General features: G+C 35.4%; 1 protein-coding gene across 5 annotated transcripts in view; it reads right to left on the reverse strand.

The window, feature by feature from the left end:
• kkv (hyaluronan synthase-like protein kkv) overlaps nucleotides 1-17,116 on the reverse strand; it is a 77,446-nt gene that overhangs the window by 36,572 nt on the left and 23,758 nt on the right. For 4 of the 5 annotated variants that reach the window (XM_085955998.1, XM_085955994.1, XM_085955997.1 and 1 more), the window contains exon 2: nucleotides 5,760-5,873. In XM_085955998.1, the coding sequence (XP_085812124.1) occupies nucleotides 5,760-5,860 (101 nt within the window). In that variant the 5' untranslated portion in view covers nucleotides 5,861-5,873. Of the gene's footprint in view, nucleotides 1-5,759; nucleotides 5,874-13,916; nucleotides 13,983-17,116 lie in introns of those variants that run through there. The other variant, XM_085955995.1, reaches the window with a different exon arrangement.

Consider the following 17,116-nt stretch of genomic DNA (forward strand, 5'->3'; position numbering starts at 1 on the left):
AAAAATCTCGACGAAAGTACAAGTCGTTCGAGGCTGTCTCCACTCCGCTTCCTCGTTACTTATGATTTTATACATAAGCCAACAATGATAATATTATATGTATATATGTATAAGTACGTCAGTGTACTCGAGTCCATGCATAGTACATTGTGTGGACACAAGAAGTCAGGGACCCGACACGATGGAAATGCATTCCGTTTCATTCCGACGCGTTGTTCGCAGGCCTACTCACACTCGTTCGCTTTACGGCTAGATCCAAACCCAAATCGATCGAATACCGGTTTGAGTTTGTGACGCGAATATTATATAAAAATAATACATTGTAGTAGGATGTGACGAATAAGACGACTTCCATGATAACCTGATAATGTCCAATAATAGCTTTATAATAATAAAATAATTATTAATCAACCGATGGAAGAACATTATTAATTATTCTCCGCGAGTGTCGTTTCTCGATATCTACCTAACGAAAGATATTGATAAGCGCCGAATTGATAAATCGATAACAATGATAATAAATTGATAATACAATGAAATATCATTGAAGTATTGTGAATCATTAAGATTCCATAAATTATGACAACATCAAAATCACCTACACAATTCTGGTTTATCGCATGTACCTACCACCAAAATTAGATTAAACTATAGCGTGTAATGAGAGCTAGACAAAAGTCAATTAAGTTGTAAACATTCAAAAGTATGTTGGCTTCATCAAAAAAGTTAGCTACGTTTATAATTTTGAGCTCTTCCCGGTTAATATTGGAAAAGTTTATTTTTCGGACCGTATAGTTCATCGGTGGCCAAACCGTGGCGCATTGCATCTTTGCGCCAACTGAATCCATCTTCATATTTTCAACACCTGAGTACTGATTAAAAGTAAAAGAAGGTCTCGAATAACAGATTCAAATTTGAAGAATTCTCTGCTGCTCTCGGTAACAAATTCAATACCAAACATTGAAAGACTAGCGAAATCCAAAAGCTCTCAGTGCTCCATCCCGCCCAGAGCTCTCTCTCTCTCTCTCTCATCACATACATCAACTCTGTGGTCCAGAGTTATCTTCACCAAACGAGACTCTCCGGCAGCTGTAGCACCATCAGCGGGGTCCACGACAGCGATCACCCTCTCATTCAAGAAGTAATTTCTGACTATTGTAGATTGGTGCTAAAATAAACGTGTGTTTTTTGAACTGGCATAAATTAATTAATTTAATTGCGTGATTGAGTTATTCCTTTTCCTCCCCTAAGCGAAGCAGATCCTACCCCTATCACTATTTTCCAACCCCAACCGTGAACGTAAGAAGGTAGAAAAGGTGCTTGAGTTGTATGGCGCATCTGAAGTCGTCTGTGAAAAAAATTGGTGCATGGTATGCAAAAGGTCGAACCTTCTCCGCAAACTATCACCGCATTCTCGTGTGAGTTAAATCTTGTTAGAATGTCGTCCATCTCTAACGATTTCAATATACCTACTTAATCACTAATCAGATATTAGGTAGGTATGTAGTGTAGTGTAATACCATAAATTTGTCAAAGTCAACGATTTTCGGGGGTTTATGAAATTCCGAGAGATTATACTCAATGCAGTGACTTGGCAGTGACTATAATAATTATTACATACCTATTCAGTGAATGAATGAGAATATTATGGGATAGACTAGCACTCCTCTAATGCTGTGCTCCGCGACCTTTTCTCACCCATGGCACACCATAGGCATTCCCAGAATTCCGCGGCACACCACAGGTAAAACAATTTATACATCAAAATATGGACCCCATATGCTGAAGCGGGCCCCTACCTATCGCTAAGGTTAAAGACGGTGTGATACTCTAAAGTAGGTAGTGTTTTTCAAATGGTGTTCGAGGTAAAATTAATGGTATTCATTGTATGTTTAGCTATTTTTTGTATTTATTAATACAAACACTCCCCAATCGCATATTTAAAAATATTAGTATCAGCGTAGCAATATAGCGCCCCAAGCGACTTTTTTTTAACCATTAGAGAAAAATTGTAATTTTTGTTTATCTCACTTATCTGGTTGATCTGCCACGCCCCCCCCCCCTGAAAAAGAAACCCCAAGTTCTCATCACCCGTCAAGTATGACTGCTTATCATTTTTAATTATAGCTTGAGTTGAAAAAAGTTGCTCATATAGGTATATATATGTCGTATAAAATGGGAGCTGAACTGCGATAGCTTTGTCGGAAATCCGAGGATATTCTTTATTAACCGAAATCCAGAAAATACCCAATAGAACGAAATTCATTTTTAGCGTCATGTCGTTCCTCAATTCAACAAAATTCCTCACGAATATAATTATTATAGTGCTTTTATAGAATTTCGCCCATTGGTTGCGAAAGGGTTTCGAATCCAGTCGTATTGTTTGTATGAAAGTAATGATGAAATTTCTTTTGCAGCAAAGTTATAAGTTTTTGGGCCGGACCCAAAATTCATTGCTTGTTTTCAATGGTAGTGAATTTATTTAATATCCCTATGGTAGTGAAGCATATCAATATATTTTCATTCTGACCTAGAATTTTTTTTTAATAATTTTATTCAGGTGCTCAAATATATTACCAGCCATGCACGCAAATTTGGCCATTAAGTAAGTATTGTATAATATACAAAATTATTTTCATTTTTTGACACAATGCGCCGCGGCACACCTAGCATCGTCTCACGGCACACCGGTTGCGGAGCACTGCTCTAATGCAATGTTTCTTAATTTTCTTACATCCGCGGGCCACAAAAAAAAATTCCGGACCGTCAACATTGGAATAAAATAATAAATATTTATATTATTTACACTATTTTCGAAACAATTGTCGAAATATAATACAACCCCAGTTCAAATGTTGGGTTTCTAGGTACTTAACTATTTTTGAACTGCAGAAATTTTTTGCGGCCCACCCAAAAATACTGTAATAAAAAAACTGTGCTCTAATGAACGTTAATTTTATGAGTTTAATTATTATGATATTGTGATGATTTGAATAGAATAAATTGGCCAACGGTGAAATAACTTGTTCCGTGCAATAAAAGAGCGGCCGCCATACCAGCCGACTAAACTAATGAATACGAGAAGTTCATTTCGAAAGGGAAAGTTTTTATTGAAATCGACATTGTACTCGTAATACGAGTATTATTATCAAGTAGTTATACATAACTCGGCTCGTTATTTGATAATCCCTCATTACAGGCCAGTAATACTACGAGTAGCTTCTCGTAGATTTTCGACACCCGCGGTAGCAATAATAATTTGTTATGTATGTTCATTATCACACCGCGGAAAACTGCATCGGCCCGATATGTTTTCACATGAATTTACGCGTAATGTGTGTCCGCCTTTATGTCGCTATTTTTGTAAATGTTATAAGGTCGGGATTCGAGATCTAAAACATCACATAATAACCGACCATTTAAAAAAAAATCCATTGCTGATTACCGAATTTGCAATCCGAATGCAGTGGCATAGCAGGGCAGGGCAGGGCCATTCTAAAAATGTGAACAATGTCTAGCTGAGTGGAGTCGTTCGAAGGTGCCGGTGAAAGGCGGAATCGACGACGCGGCGCGACCGCCGGCAGGAACATGTCGCGGGCGACCTTCGACAACTTTTCGCCGCATACTTTTTGCCACCTCACTAGGTAGAATAGATAGGTATATGTATGTAAAACCTTAGTAGGTATGTTTTGCTTTTTAAAAAAAACGGTATCAATCAAATAATAACTATGTTATCAAATGACAAAGGTCATATCGAGCACTTTGTTAATACATAATTGTATGACCTCATCGAAATATAAAAGTTGCTCTTTGTGATAGGTAGGTATTAGGCATTTTATAATCACCGCAAGATTAAATATGGAGGAGGTATCAGCTGTATCCATAATTACGGTGATTATAAATTTCCTTGATGATAGTAGACTAAACGGGTTTAGCTTTTAGTATTTAACATCCCGAGAAAAATATCCATCCAGTAGCAGTATGTAGTGAAAACACTATTATTTATTATTGCAACAATATGGTCTTGGCCATTTTAGAGATATGTGCAAAAAAAAAAACATTTTTCCGGACCATTTTTCAAAGTAGGCAGGTACCTACTCTAGTAGGTATAATACTGCAGTAGTATCTATGTGGTGATATCGTCAAAACTCATGAAGACGTTGATTGGATACCTATGGAGACCTACATGATTTTACTTTCTTTGTCGATATGATTTATCACCTTAATACTTACTATAAGTACCTAAATATATAAAATATGGAATTGCAGGAGGAAACTCAGTTCATATAGGTGCATACAATGTAAGTATATGCGAATAATTTTATTATATTTTAGTAAAAACTACAGTTTGTTATGGGAAAGAGACATAAAATGATCATTCCCTCCAATTTCCGGCCTACTCTACTCACTTGTGGTGAATTGTATTATTGGTTTATTTCGAAATGAAATCATTTACCGAGTTTAAAGTCAACTGAAAGTTTCGCACATTTCAAACAAGAAGAGTAAATTTTAAACATCTTACTTTTCCATTCGACGTTCGCGTGAAAATGTACATTAACAGTCAAAGGCGGAATTAATTTAGATCGGGAATAACATAGACATCTATCGCAACAAGACATAATAATATATTATAATCGATCGGTACTCGAGTTTAATTAAAGTTTTACAAGGAAAATTTTATCTAGCATGTTTAATTTTTGGAAAAAAATGTCATCATCTAGAAACACGTAGTGACATAGGCACCAGAGCAAACAGCTATCTCATCGAGTAAAAAACAAAACAATCGCTCGTGTCATCTTGATTCAAGATTCAGAAAATAATGTCAGACTATTCAAATTTGTCAATACGAAACAAACACAAAATGTCAGATTCAAGAACATTTTCACAAATGAAGTTTGTGTAAATAAATACCTACCTATATTTAACAAATAAGTATAATTAAGGCAACAAACCATAAGACTCAAGTTTTATTTAATTTTTTCATACGTTAACCAATCAGAGGGTAGAATTAGAGGATCGGAAAATCTAAACTGCTACGGATGCAGCTGTTGGGCCCATCGGACCGTCCGACCTGGTCGCCAAAAAGGCCAATTTTATTGCATTTAAAAAATTTGTGGCGTCATACAGCCAAGCTAAAGATCTCTTCACGTAGAATGTCCGGCAGTTTTGTATTAGCTTTAATTTGTTATTTTTACTAAAATTATTTTTAATATTGCCTCTATATTAGATATAATTAACATGCTATTTAAATGTGGTAATTAAATATTAATTAACAGGTCAGCAGTGATTGTGTTAACTTAAAGTCATGTAAATTCAGTCAAAGCACATTTGAGAGCATGGCGACCTTAGTCTTTGGTGACTGCTCCGGAGACACTCCCAGTCATAAAAATGAAAATGATGCTTCACATCAAAATCAAAACGCAGGGTTCCGTGATACACCCGATTAAAACCGGGTGTGGTTTGGTGGGGCCATTAACCTCAATGTGTAGACTGTAGAGTGTAGACTATAGAACGACACACAGCATCTCTGGCGGCGAAAGGAGTTTGCAACAAAACAGACAGAGGGAAGTGGATACGTTTCCTGGAGACGCCTGTAGCGCACATTTGGTTTTAGTGCCGATAACATTAATTATTATCAATTAAATAATAATATGAACTTAGTAATTCTGATATTGTAAGATTAGTGAAAAGTGTGCGAGTGCGCGGACACACGTCAATCGTCAGTGTCACGTAGAATTGATTGTTAAATGGTTAGTTACCTGCCGCCGTAGATGTCGTGGCCATAAGGAGCGCCTTCGTCGTCGGTGTTGTCGTCGCTGCCCTCCTCCCGCTCCTTCGGGCGCAGCCCCGCCGCAGCCATCGCGTGCGCCTCACTGCAAACAAACAATTTAATAAAATACCTTTATTTATCTACTATCTAAAACCAACTCAAACCAAAAAAATGATATACTCAAATTGACATATGTCATTCAAAGTCAGTGAATACGAATCAAAATAATAATAAATGAATCAAAATATAAATAAGTAAGGCATATGACGTACATACCCTACTGATTATATTGCATGGGTTTCTTTTTTATTTACTTATCCATATAATTATGACAAATCTCACTACTGATCATGTATGAAAACATATTGTCGAATAATTATTATAAACTGTAGCTGACGCTACGCCGCCCCCTTGCCAACCCAATTTTGTACAAATATAAAATATATTATATATATAGGTATTAGGGAGTGGCGAAGGGTGAAGGGTGAAGGTAAGCTGTTAAGATCCGCCATAAATAATGCACACTGAAGTTTGTCAGTAATACGTATTTGTTTTCATTGAAATAAGCCTACAATTTACAGATGCTGTTGGTCAGTTTACAAAATTCAATTAAACCCTGCGAAAACCAAGCCATAATAGATAATAGTCAAAAAATACTCATCTATTAATTATAAAATACATAAAATTATGCAATTAAATCAAATATAACTTTGGATATTTTATATATAGAATAATATTTTTTATCTATTATAGTTTGGTTTAGGCAGGGTTTAATGAATTTAAATAAATAAACAACAATATGTGTAATATGTATTCTTAGTCCAACAAAAACAAATAAATATTAATGAAAAAATGTGCACAATTTTGTCGTATCGCCAATAGTAGGTATACCAAAACTATTATGATTTGGTTTAGGCAGGGTTTGATTGCTTTTTAAAAACTAACCAACACCATCTGTAAATTGTAGTCAGTTCAATAAAAACAAATACGTATGACTACAAGTTTAATGCGCACTAATTAGGTATGGCGGATCTTAACAGCCTACCTCCACCCTTCGCCACTGGTATTAGGTAATCTGGATCAAATCCTTTACATAGTAGGTAGGTAATACAATTTGTACCTCCTTTTATTATAATAATTTACTATTTAAGCGAGAATTAAGGCTATACTTCAGTTGAGGCATGGTCTAAAAAGATTGTGGCTTTGCGATGCGCGGATTGTGCAAACAAAAAAATAAAAAATCCAACATGCGTTCATTATGTTATGTTTATTGTTATATTACTAATAATAATAGTAAGTATATTCATTGACATGTTTTCTTTTTTAAGTAGGTACATACGTAAAGTTTTTTAGTCATCTTTACACGATTTAAGAATATTTTCATCCGACGCCATGAAAAACAAATCGACGTGCGAACACCTCGACTGTCTGTCTCCGATTGATGAGTAGTGAGAAATTTCGTCGCACCTACTGTTGAAATTTATTTGCCGTTTCACTGAAGTACGCTCTTAACTGTACTCGGACAGTCTTCATTTACCATTGGTGAGTGCGCATAGTGTCTGAAGATGCCAAAATACGAAACCCGGTTTCAAAAAACGTTAAGATGGAATAGGCAGTACAAAACGTAAATCAATTTTAACTAAAATTATCGTAATCATTATTCACTTTTGCCATAATAATGTGGCTGGAAGCTTAAAGTTTATCAGAAAGCTCAGTCATTGATATTGAATCGTGATTATATTGTGAGAATTACGGGACCGGAATAATATATCAAAGCTCGTTATTAAACGTCGACTATAGTTAGGTATTAGCAAGACTTTCAAGTTAATGTTAAAAATAGCGAAAAATTAGTTTTGGACCAAATGTCATGATGTCACCGACCCCGGGTCCGGGAAAGGAATTACTTAATAATTGTCTTAATTCCAAAATATCAAGACAGACAATAATTCGGTCTATAAAGTTGGTAGGCTGCTTTAAGAAATTTGATATACCTACGTGGAGTAGAACTAATTTATCGTCCCGCATCCAGTTTTGGGAGTGCTCAGCATCTCTGATCGGAAGGATACTGGGAGCGACAAAATACCCCAATAATATTTTTAATACATAATAATGTTTAAAATTTATAGGTATATAAGTAAATTACATAACCTCAATCTTATCTTGAAGTATTTGATGTAACTAGGTTGGATACCGTCAGGGTGGCATTTACCAACGATCGGAAAATCGATCAATGAACGTAAGCTACGTAGGTATATTTAATAAAATATGTCATCGTTTCTTTTTTTACCATGTCCGATGTGGGCCTCCACAGAGAGAGTGGAAGTTTGTATTAACAGATTTTTGTTTTTACGAGAAATTGATGCTAGCCACTTTCTCTACCTATTAGATCCATACTCCAGACGTACAGACGTTATAGGCCGATACTTAAGCCACTTGGCCACCGACAGAACTTGAGAGAAGAGAACTTGACGACAGAAAAATTTTGACAGGTCTATTTTTCGAAATCAACTTATCGCCAAATTTTGAGTTCGATGGTCGCAGTCGCAGCAGGGTGCGCAGTGGCATACTATTGAAACCACATCTCATCGGAATCAATGTTATCCATATTAAAAAAAAAAAAAACATTGAGCCGCCCTCAATTTTAAAGATATAAGGTCTGATGATGCCACCAGCGTGTAAACCACACCAAACGGTGCATTTTTATGGATCCAATGGGGCAGTATGAACTCTTCTGGATTGATCTCACTCCATATTATGCGTATTAATACAAACCCGTTAAGCCAAAAAATGAGCCTCATCGCTGAACAACATCAGCTATTAGTTGCGCGAATCGACAACTGATTTTCAAATTAAATTTGGATAATTTAGTGACATTGTTCAAGCGTCCCTCTATTCATGATGATTTGCCAGACTACTGACACGAACAAAAACGCCGACCTTCAGTTAGTGTTTATGACAGAGTATGGTTTAACGACATAACTATACAAATCTAGCCTTGTAGTCAATTCTACTTCTCAAATAGCCGTGCGACAACCTCACGACAAGGTACAAACAGAATATATAAGTCCCATGGTCCTAAACTATGGAAGAAGCAGGGAAGAAATGGTCGAAAAAGACCATGAACAGGTAACCAGTAGCGTAATCGTTTAGTATTAGGAAGTAAAATGTATGTTGTTAACCTTTTCTTTGTAAATGTAATAAAATTTTACGTAAAAAATTTCGCCTCCAAGAATCGAGACTGCTCAAGTGTAATTGGAACGCTGTGACCACAGGCCTCGAGATGACACGTCGCGTAGATTTGGGCGCGATCTAATTTGGAAATAATTTCCGGGAAATCTCCATTAAACTTAGAAAATAAGTTATGGGAGAGATTGTTTACGTAAAATTTAGCAAGTACATGCTTCAATAACTTTTATAGCAATAATGGAAGTGTATGAAAATTGAAAAAGAAAATTGAATATTTATAAATTTATATACTGTATAATTGTAAATAAAGAATTTTAATACTAATTTTATCAATACAAGATAGAAGTTAACTACCGTTATAAAAATATTTTAAACGCGTATCTATATCTATAGACGCGTAGTTATAATTATAGATTTTGTTAATGCTATAACTCGCTAACTATAATGAATATTGTAAAAGTAACAATTGGAAAAACTTAAGATTCTGGTATAGATGGGTTTCTACCCATAAACAATAATAAATCTTAATCGCGTCTTGGATAAATAAAAGAATCAAATACTGCGACTAAAAATACAAATTGACGCGTGACCTTGAACCTTAACTGAATTCTGTCCGACTAGAATTTACGGCCCAGCTGTGCTGGCTCGCGAGGTAAAAATAGATTCAAGGTTACGTTTAGATTACTATGGAAAAGCCACTATTAAAGACTAAATAAATTTGTAGTCGCTTGTAAATAACATCTTGTTAGGATTAAGCATTTATATATTTAAGTTGAAATGTTAAGTATAATATTATAGTATTTTCACGTAATAATGTTCGTCCGAAAGGTAAATATCGAATGAAACGTTTTCTGCGGCTCCAAATAGTTTTATTAAAACTTAGTAAAATTCTATTGGCCTAAAAAGGCCAAGAGTGGTGGAAAGGACTAGTACGTGGGTGTCAACCTTTCGTTTTGACATTTTAAATTTAAAGACTGCCATTCCCTTATTTAGTACCCGAATACTTATTCCGATACCTCGATGGAAAGCTAGAAACTTTCCCCTTCGTTTGGACACGAAAAATCATATAAAATCAACTACTTTGCTTACGTCATCGCCACCGCGTATTTAAGGGACTTGTTCTAGAGGGTGCTTGAAACACCCCTATTGAAACTTTATTTTGTGAAAATAAGGTAGAGTAATTTTAACCCGATTTAATTAGAAGATATCTCTATTAGAAAGTTGCCAGGAACGGGAGATATACGTAAATTTATCCCGTGAGAGAAAGATATACATCTGCTATCCCTTACGGACTGTTTCCTGTTAAACCTCTATCCGAAGGGTATAAAAGGCGACCACTTTTCCCGTAAAATCATTAGTTTCTACACTTCTCACCAGCGATCTCCTACTAAGCAGCAGTCCTTCCGCGGATACGAGATACGGTTCTCAGTAACATTCGTGAAATTTACCTACAATAAGTCCCCATCGACGGGCAAAAAGTAACGCGAATATCTCGTATCTGCCGGTCGTGACGTGTGCCGCAAAACGTAGCGCGAATAACACGTATCTGTCGGTAGTGACGTCGGCCGCTAAAACGTAGCTCGAATACCACGTATCTGTCGATAGTGACGCGCTCGCGGATTAATTATATTTTTCATTACTCATCATACGAGGTGACGTAATCGAGATAAATTACGCGATCGGATTTGTTTTATAAAAACAAATTAATAAACTCAGTCTGTAATAATAAATTTTACAAATCTTTTCGGGATTATAAAATAAATTTTTGAAACTTTATTAAGTAAACATAATTATAAAATAAATTTTAGTAAACAAATTCATAAACATAAAAACAAATTTTAGTAAATAAATTTGTAAACATTAAGCAAACCTTTTGTAAACAAGTCTGTAAACACAAATAAATATTTGTAACTACACTGTGAACATAAATAAACTTTATAAACAACAATAAAATAATTCTATTCTTTTATAAACCTAATACTGTGTGACCAAAGAATAATTTATATTTTCTTTCTTATGGGAAAATATTTCTCGAATTAAAAATATCCAAAGAATATCGGCGTATACATTCTCTGAATTAGGTGTGACTTTTTGGGAATTTGTGAAAGATTTCACAGAGATCCTATAGTGAACAAATAAATAGTTTACTGATACTTTAATGAGATTTAATTACGGGAACATTGACAGTTAACCTTATTGTGTGACCGTGAACTCTAGTACCTGAATAAATTCGGCACCACACCAGCTGAGAGTTTTATTCGGGAATTCAAAAGTTGTGATACTACAAAGGAGATCCACCTCTCCTAGTTCATCACTAGTCTCCTCAGTGACGGCCCGGTAGCATTATTGAGCTAGCCGTGAGCCGGGTCATGTCACTACACTGATCATAAATATCAAAAATTGCGCGCAGTATCACAGCTCGGTTTGACAGTGAGACCCTTAAGACTATATATTAGATACATCGTGAGACCCTTTCGTAAGTAGCCCATAAGCAAAAGAAAACTCACGTTACATCACCATTGCGCAAAAATATTATTATTTACGAATAAGAGGTAAAAGACGAGACTGACGCTTTTAAATGGCATTATTTCTCATATGAATTTGTTCTACGCATTTTTTATTCGAGTTCATAAACATTTTTAATTATTGTACTTGATTGTTTACGATTATACCTAATATCCAAATAAATGTTAATTGATGGTAGTGTAAATAAATTTATAGAAATTCAATATACCTACTTACAGCAATTCTGTGATTTGTGGGGTTAACCTAATTCTTATCTACTAACCTAACCCAGCTGTTTAGGCACGTTTTTCAGCACGTTTCGCTTGCTACTTTACTCAGTTAGCGCCATCTTCAGGTTAGCACGGGTAAGTTCAAATAAAATAGGTAACCACAATATACATAGGTATACGTATAAGTCGGTAGCTATAATTACACAAATCTGTTGATTTTATAAAGAACCGGAACCAAATCTACGCAACCAGCGTTCGGATTTAATTTTTTTGGAACTGAACGTCAATCAATTTTCCGACTAGAACCGAACACAGAAGACAGAACTGACCCTTTAAAAAAGTGAAGCTCTCACAGCATTGGTATCTATAATAATGACAGGTACGTACACAGTGACGTTCTGTGGGGATAGGCAGTTTATGCGTTGCTCAGAAGCGGCATATTAATATAAAAGAACGAATAAGTATAACAACATTTGCAACATCAGAGTTAAAAAAATAACGGAAGTATAAAAAAATCTTGCAACATAATATTCTATTTTATATTATATTACCCTATGGCGGTTTATCACATAGACAAAATTTTGATAGGGAGGATAGCAACCAATTTGAGTCTGCCTAAGGGCTGCACTTTGCCCAGGGACGTCACTGTAGATACATACAAAAATCACATAAAAATTAAATAACTTAATATCTTTAGTAAACGGTATGACATATATATTATATTTTTTTGTAAAATACTAGTTAGTGTCGCATCTGCATGCCGGACAATTTTTGGAATGCTGCCGTAATAATATGTAGATACAAACAGACAATTTATCAGAGAATTATTTAATATAGATGATAACGATGACAATAACTGAACAATGGGTCCAAAATTAGAAAAATTGCTATAAGCCATAAGCCTACCTCAAACTTGGCCTTAGGCTTAGACAAATCATCATAAACATTGTTGTTTTTTTTTAATTATTGAGAGGTGGACAGTTATTGTAGGAGTAACTTACAATTAAATTGAATATACTTAGTACCTACTTAATCCACATAATTTAATAACGACCAAACCGGTTTCATATGATTAGAGAGAACAATGTCCCTGAAACAAGCGCTCGAAATAAACAATGATTTTACGAACCGGAGCGCTCGATCATTTTAGGAAACTGTTAGTATTCGATTTTTTGTTGTATAGTATAGGTACCTACCTAAAATGGACGGACACCGGGAGTAACAGTCTTTAAAATTATGATATGCGTAATTAATAGTATCCATTGGTGATTTGAACAGGCAAAATTTCTCAGCGCCGAAAGAAAAAAATCTCATTTCTATATTCTATCGTTGGGGGCCTCGATCCGTAAGTGGCTTCTGTATTCGCAAGAAAAACACGAAAATAATGAAACAAGAGAAAGGTTAATTTTAAAATTGTATAAGAAGTATATGTACAATACAGTATAAGAAGTACCTAAGTAACTATACAGAAAACGAGAAACCTTCGGTGTGTTTAGACATATTAAAAATATTCAGGAAAACATAGTATCGTACATAATTTCCAAAAAATATACTTTCGTTTTATTTTGATACCTATTTGTATTACCAATGTATAGAAAGTAATAATTACTTTTAATACATATACCTTTTCATCAAAAATTGAGTGTTAAAGTGACGAGGAAAAGACAAGACAAGACAAGTGTCATTCATAGAAATTTATTAATCGGCTGAGAAAGAGGTCAGTTTGAATTTTTGGACAGAAGCAGTCTTTTTCTCAAAATATTTAGCTAATATTACTATCCTGGATTCATGATATGTTAGGTATGTATTTTGAAGAACAGGAGCTCCGAATACATCGTACACAGTGTACAGAGAGCAGAACTCTTCGTGAGCTCGGTGGTGGGGATGAGGTGGTAGCTCAGCGGCGCGGTGGTGGCATGCTGAGGTAACTGCAAGACGGCCTCGCTCAAGCGACCTCGCACACTTTCGCGTGTGACGTAGCACCTCACCTCACCTTGCCGCTCTTAGCCGTGTCTCAACACTGCGTCTTGCTCTCGTTCTTGTCGGCGACTGCTTTGCCCGTTGCCGAGCAAACGCAATCCGCTCGCGGCCGCGCATACCTTTCTAGTTACTCGGCCGAGACAAAGCCGCGCGATTCAAAGAATACGGCAATGCGTTGTTACTTTGGCATTTATAAACTCGATAAAACATAACTCTAAAATAGTATCGATAGATGACTTATATACCTATCTATTTACGACCAGCTGAATTACCCGGCATCGCTCGAGGTCGCTTCGTTGATGCTCTACTGTTGTTCGAGTACCTATAATGATAATATCATGTTTGAGTAAGCCACGCTTTTGACACGTCATGTCCGTAAGTATATCTTTCTACTTACCGTACTTTACCGTTTCTATCTACTATTCTACCGTACCTATATGAAGTTTGCCAAAATCGACTATGACGCGGTTGCCGCCTGGCTTCCCTATAACCGACTTACACCCCTTTATTCTTTGGCATAGGTAGAGTTGGGTTTCGGGAATTCTCGAAAAATTTTCGAGATTTTCCATCCCGAATCTCGAGAATCGAAATTTTTAACATTTCGGGAAATCCCGGATCTCGAGAATCTTTTCTCGGGATTCGGGATTTCTTTATTATCACATATTAATTGAAAAAACGATTATCTAATGAAAAAAGTGGACAGAAAACACAAAACGTTCAAGGACTGGTCGGGGCATTTAACACAATTATGCCAACGTTGACTCAAAATGAACATCAGGGAATTTTGTGTCTCAAAAGCGTACGCGATTGTCAGACGCAGCGATTGACAGTCTTGTGTTTTTTGAAATCCTATTTGAATTATTTTTGTTTTCCTACTTCTATTTTGTTTGTCTCCTTACAGAAATAAAAAAAAATCATATTTTTTTGGAATATGTCTGTTTTACAGGTTTATTTTAAATTTCCCGATTTCTCGAGAATTTTCTGGAAATCCCGAATCTCGAGAATTCAAAATTTCATCATTTCGGGAAATCCCGAATCTCGAGATTGAGATTTTCTCGGGAAATACCCAACTCTAAGCATAGGTACTACAGTAGATGGTTTTCAGATCTGTGAAAGAAATTGACACACGGACTGCGTGCAGTAATAATCTGAGGTAGGTACCTACACAATAGCATTCGTCGTTGTTTGGATGAACTGCATAGGCCAGGGATGGCGAACCTATGGCACGCGAGATGATTTTGCATGGCACGCGAATGTTTCATTTTGAAAAGAAAAGAAATTACTAATTTATATATTATATTTTTTTTTTTTCAAATATATAAAAAAGATTTACAAATAAATATATAGGCACTTACTTAAATATGTACTTACTTATATATAATATTAAAAAATATTGACGACATAGCCATGCGTATTTTCTTCGGTTTTTCATATTATGTTTACCAATCGATGCGCAAATTGAAACGACGAAATTCATGCATAAATTACAAATCGCATTGTATAAAAAATAGCAGGCAAATCCTTTTCAAGATAATCATTACGTTTAATTTAAATATACAATTGCAAAGGTCGGTCATTAGGATGGGGCTACTAAAAATAAAAATATTCAATCAACAAACCTTATGCAATTAATTATCGGCAGTCATTCAAATACAATAACTACTTGTTATTTTGACTCAAACATAACCCCTAAAAATGGAAAACCGTTCAGCGATGGAGAACATAATATGAAAGAAGAATGGTTCAAATGCTTCCACGATCTCTTTGAGAATTTTGAAAACAAGACAAAAATATTCAAAGAATAATGTCTATATATATATATATAGAAATACGATGAAAGATAGAATATCAAGTATTCAATTGTAATTTTTAAAATTTTTTGGTGGAATTCTTAAAAACTATTTCTTTAACTTTTTCATACGAAAAACTGCTTGGCACGTCAGACAGTCGAGAAATATTATTTGGGAAATTTTGGCACGCGTTCGTAAAAAGGTTCGCCATCCCTGGCATAAGTCATAGGTATATACCTCACCCGATAAAGCTCTTGTACAATAATTTTATATCCTGAAATTCGGGAACCATCTTTTCTCTTGCAGGCAGGTTTCTTGATATACCTATTACCTACATACATTGCGTCCCTAGGCAAAGTGCCGCACAAGCACACTTAGAATACCACCCCATTTCAATTTAATTTCAAATTATCTGAAAATTGGCAGGTGCCTACTTATCTATGTTATTATTTTTTTTATCTCTCTATATATTTATATATTTTAGCTATCTTAAACAGACACATACTTCCACCTAAAAACTTTAAATTGATATACACAGCATCTACTGAGAATTAGAGCATTAGGTACCATGAAATCTACTGTCAAGCCGTGATGGTTTAGTTACGTGGAGGTCAGTGGCACTGACAGGTCTGGAGACTCCCTTGTGACAAATTCTCCTTCAATTAACATTAAACACCTGTAATTATATTGTCAGTATTTGTATGCTTCGGTTATTCAACTAATATATCGCTACTGTCTAATGAAGCGACCAAATCGTCTACTTCATTGAAATCCATCGCTGCTCTCAAAATGTGTACATATGTTTACCGTTTATGTTACCTATTTTGTTCCTTCATTCGCCGCCCTTATGTAACGCATGACCTGTCTACCCCACGGAACCAGCACTCGTAATGGAAAATTTTACTAACCGGAGCGCTCGATAATTTTACGAAAATATATACTTCTCTATATATATAAAAATCTCGTGTCACGATGTTTGTGGTCGAACTCCTCCGAAATGGCTCGACCGATTTTTATGAAATTTTTTATGTATATTTGTTAGGTATGAGAATAAGTCAACAAGTATATTTCATACCGCTAGGTGATTAGGGTATCTCTATCCAGAAAATTTTTCTTTTATTTTTTTGACAATTTTTTTTTTGTATTTTTTTTATTATTTGGCATAAAAAAATACCTATAACCTCAAATTTTCACTTTCCTACCCCCATCCTCCCATTTTTTAATCGCGATTTTATTATTTTTGTATGAACAAATTTAACCGTCGTTCGTATTTCAAACAGAACGAAATTATTTATGTTGTTGAATGACAGATGGCACTACGTCCGAGAAGAATTCAAGAGAAGCGTCGCGTCATTTTGATATTTTATTCGGCAAATCACAACGCAGTGCGTGCAAAATTTTGTACGATTTATTTTAATTTATCTATTTTTATGTGCGTGTATTATAGTGCACAATGCCAGCAAGACGCAAGGGGGGCCATTTGGGCCGTCGAACGAATAAAGCAACAAACATGCAAAATAGTAGAGTAGAAAGAATAGACGAACAAATCCAACAAGATAACAAAAACGTGCGTGTAAGCATGTCGCAATTGCGTGCATCTCAATCACAAGAGGCACGAGCTGAACGAAATCAACAACGACAATTGGAACGGAGCC

The sequence above is a fragment of the Rhyacophila brunnea genome, unplaced genomic scaffold, assembly GCF_057557595.1.
Source record: "Rhyacophila brunnea isolate RB1 unplaced genomic scaffold, BYU_Rbru_1.0 scaffold_5, whole genome shotgun sequence".
NCBI lineage: Eukaryota > Metazoa > Arthropoda > Insecta > Trichoptera > Rhyacophilidae > Rhyacophila > Rhyacophila brunnea.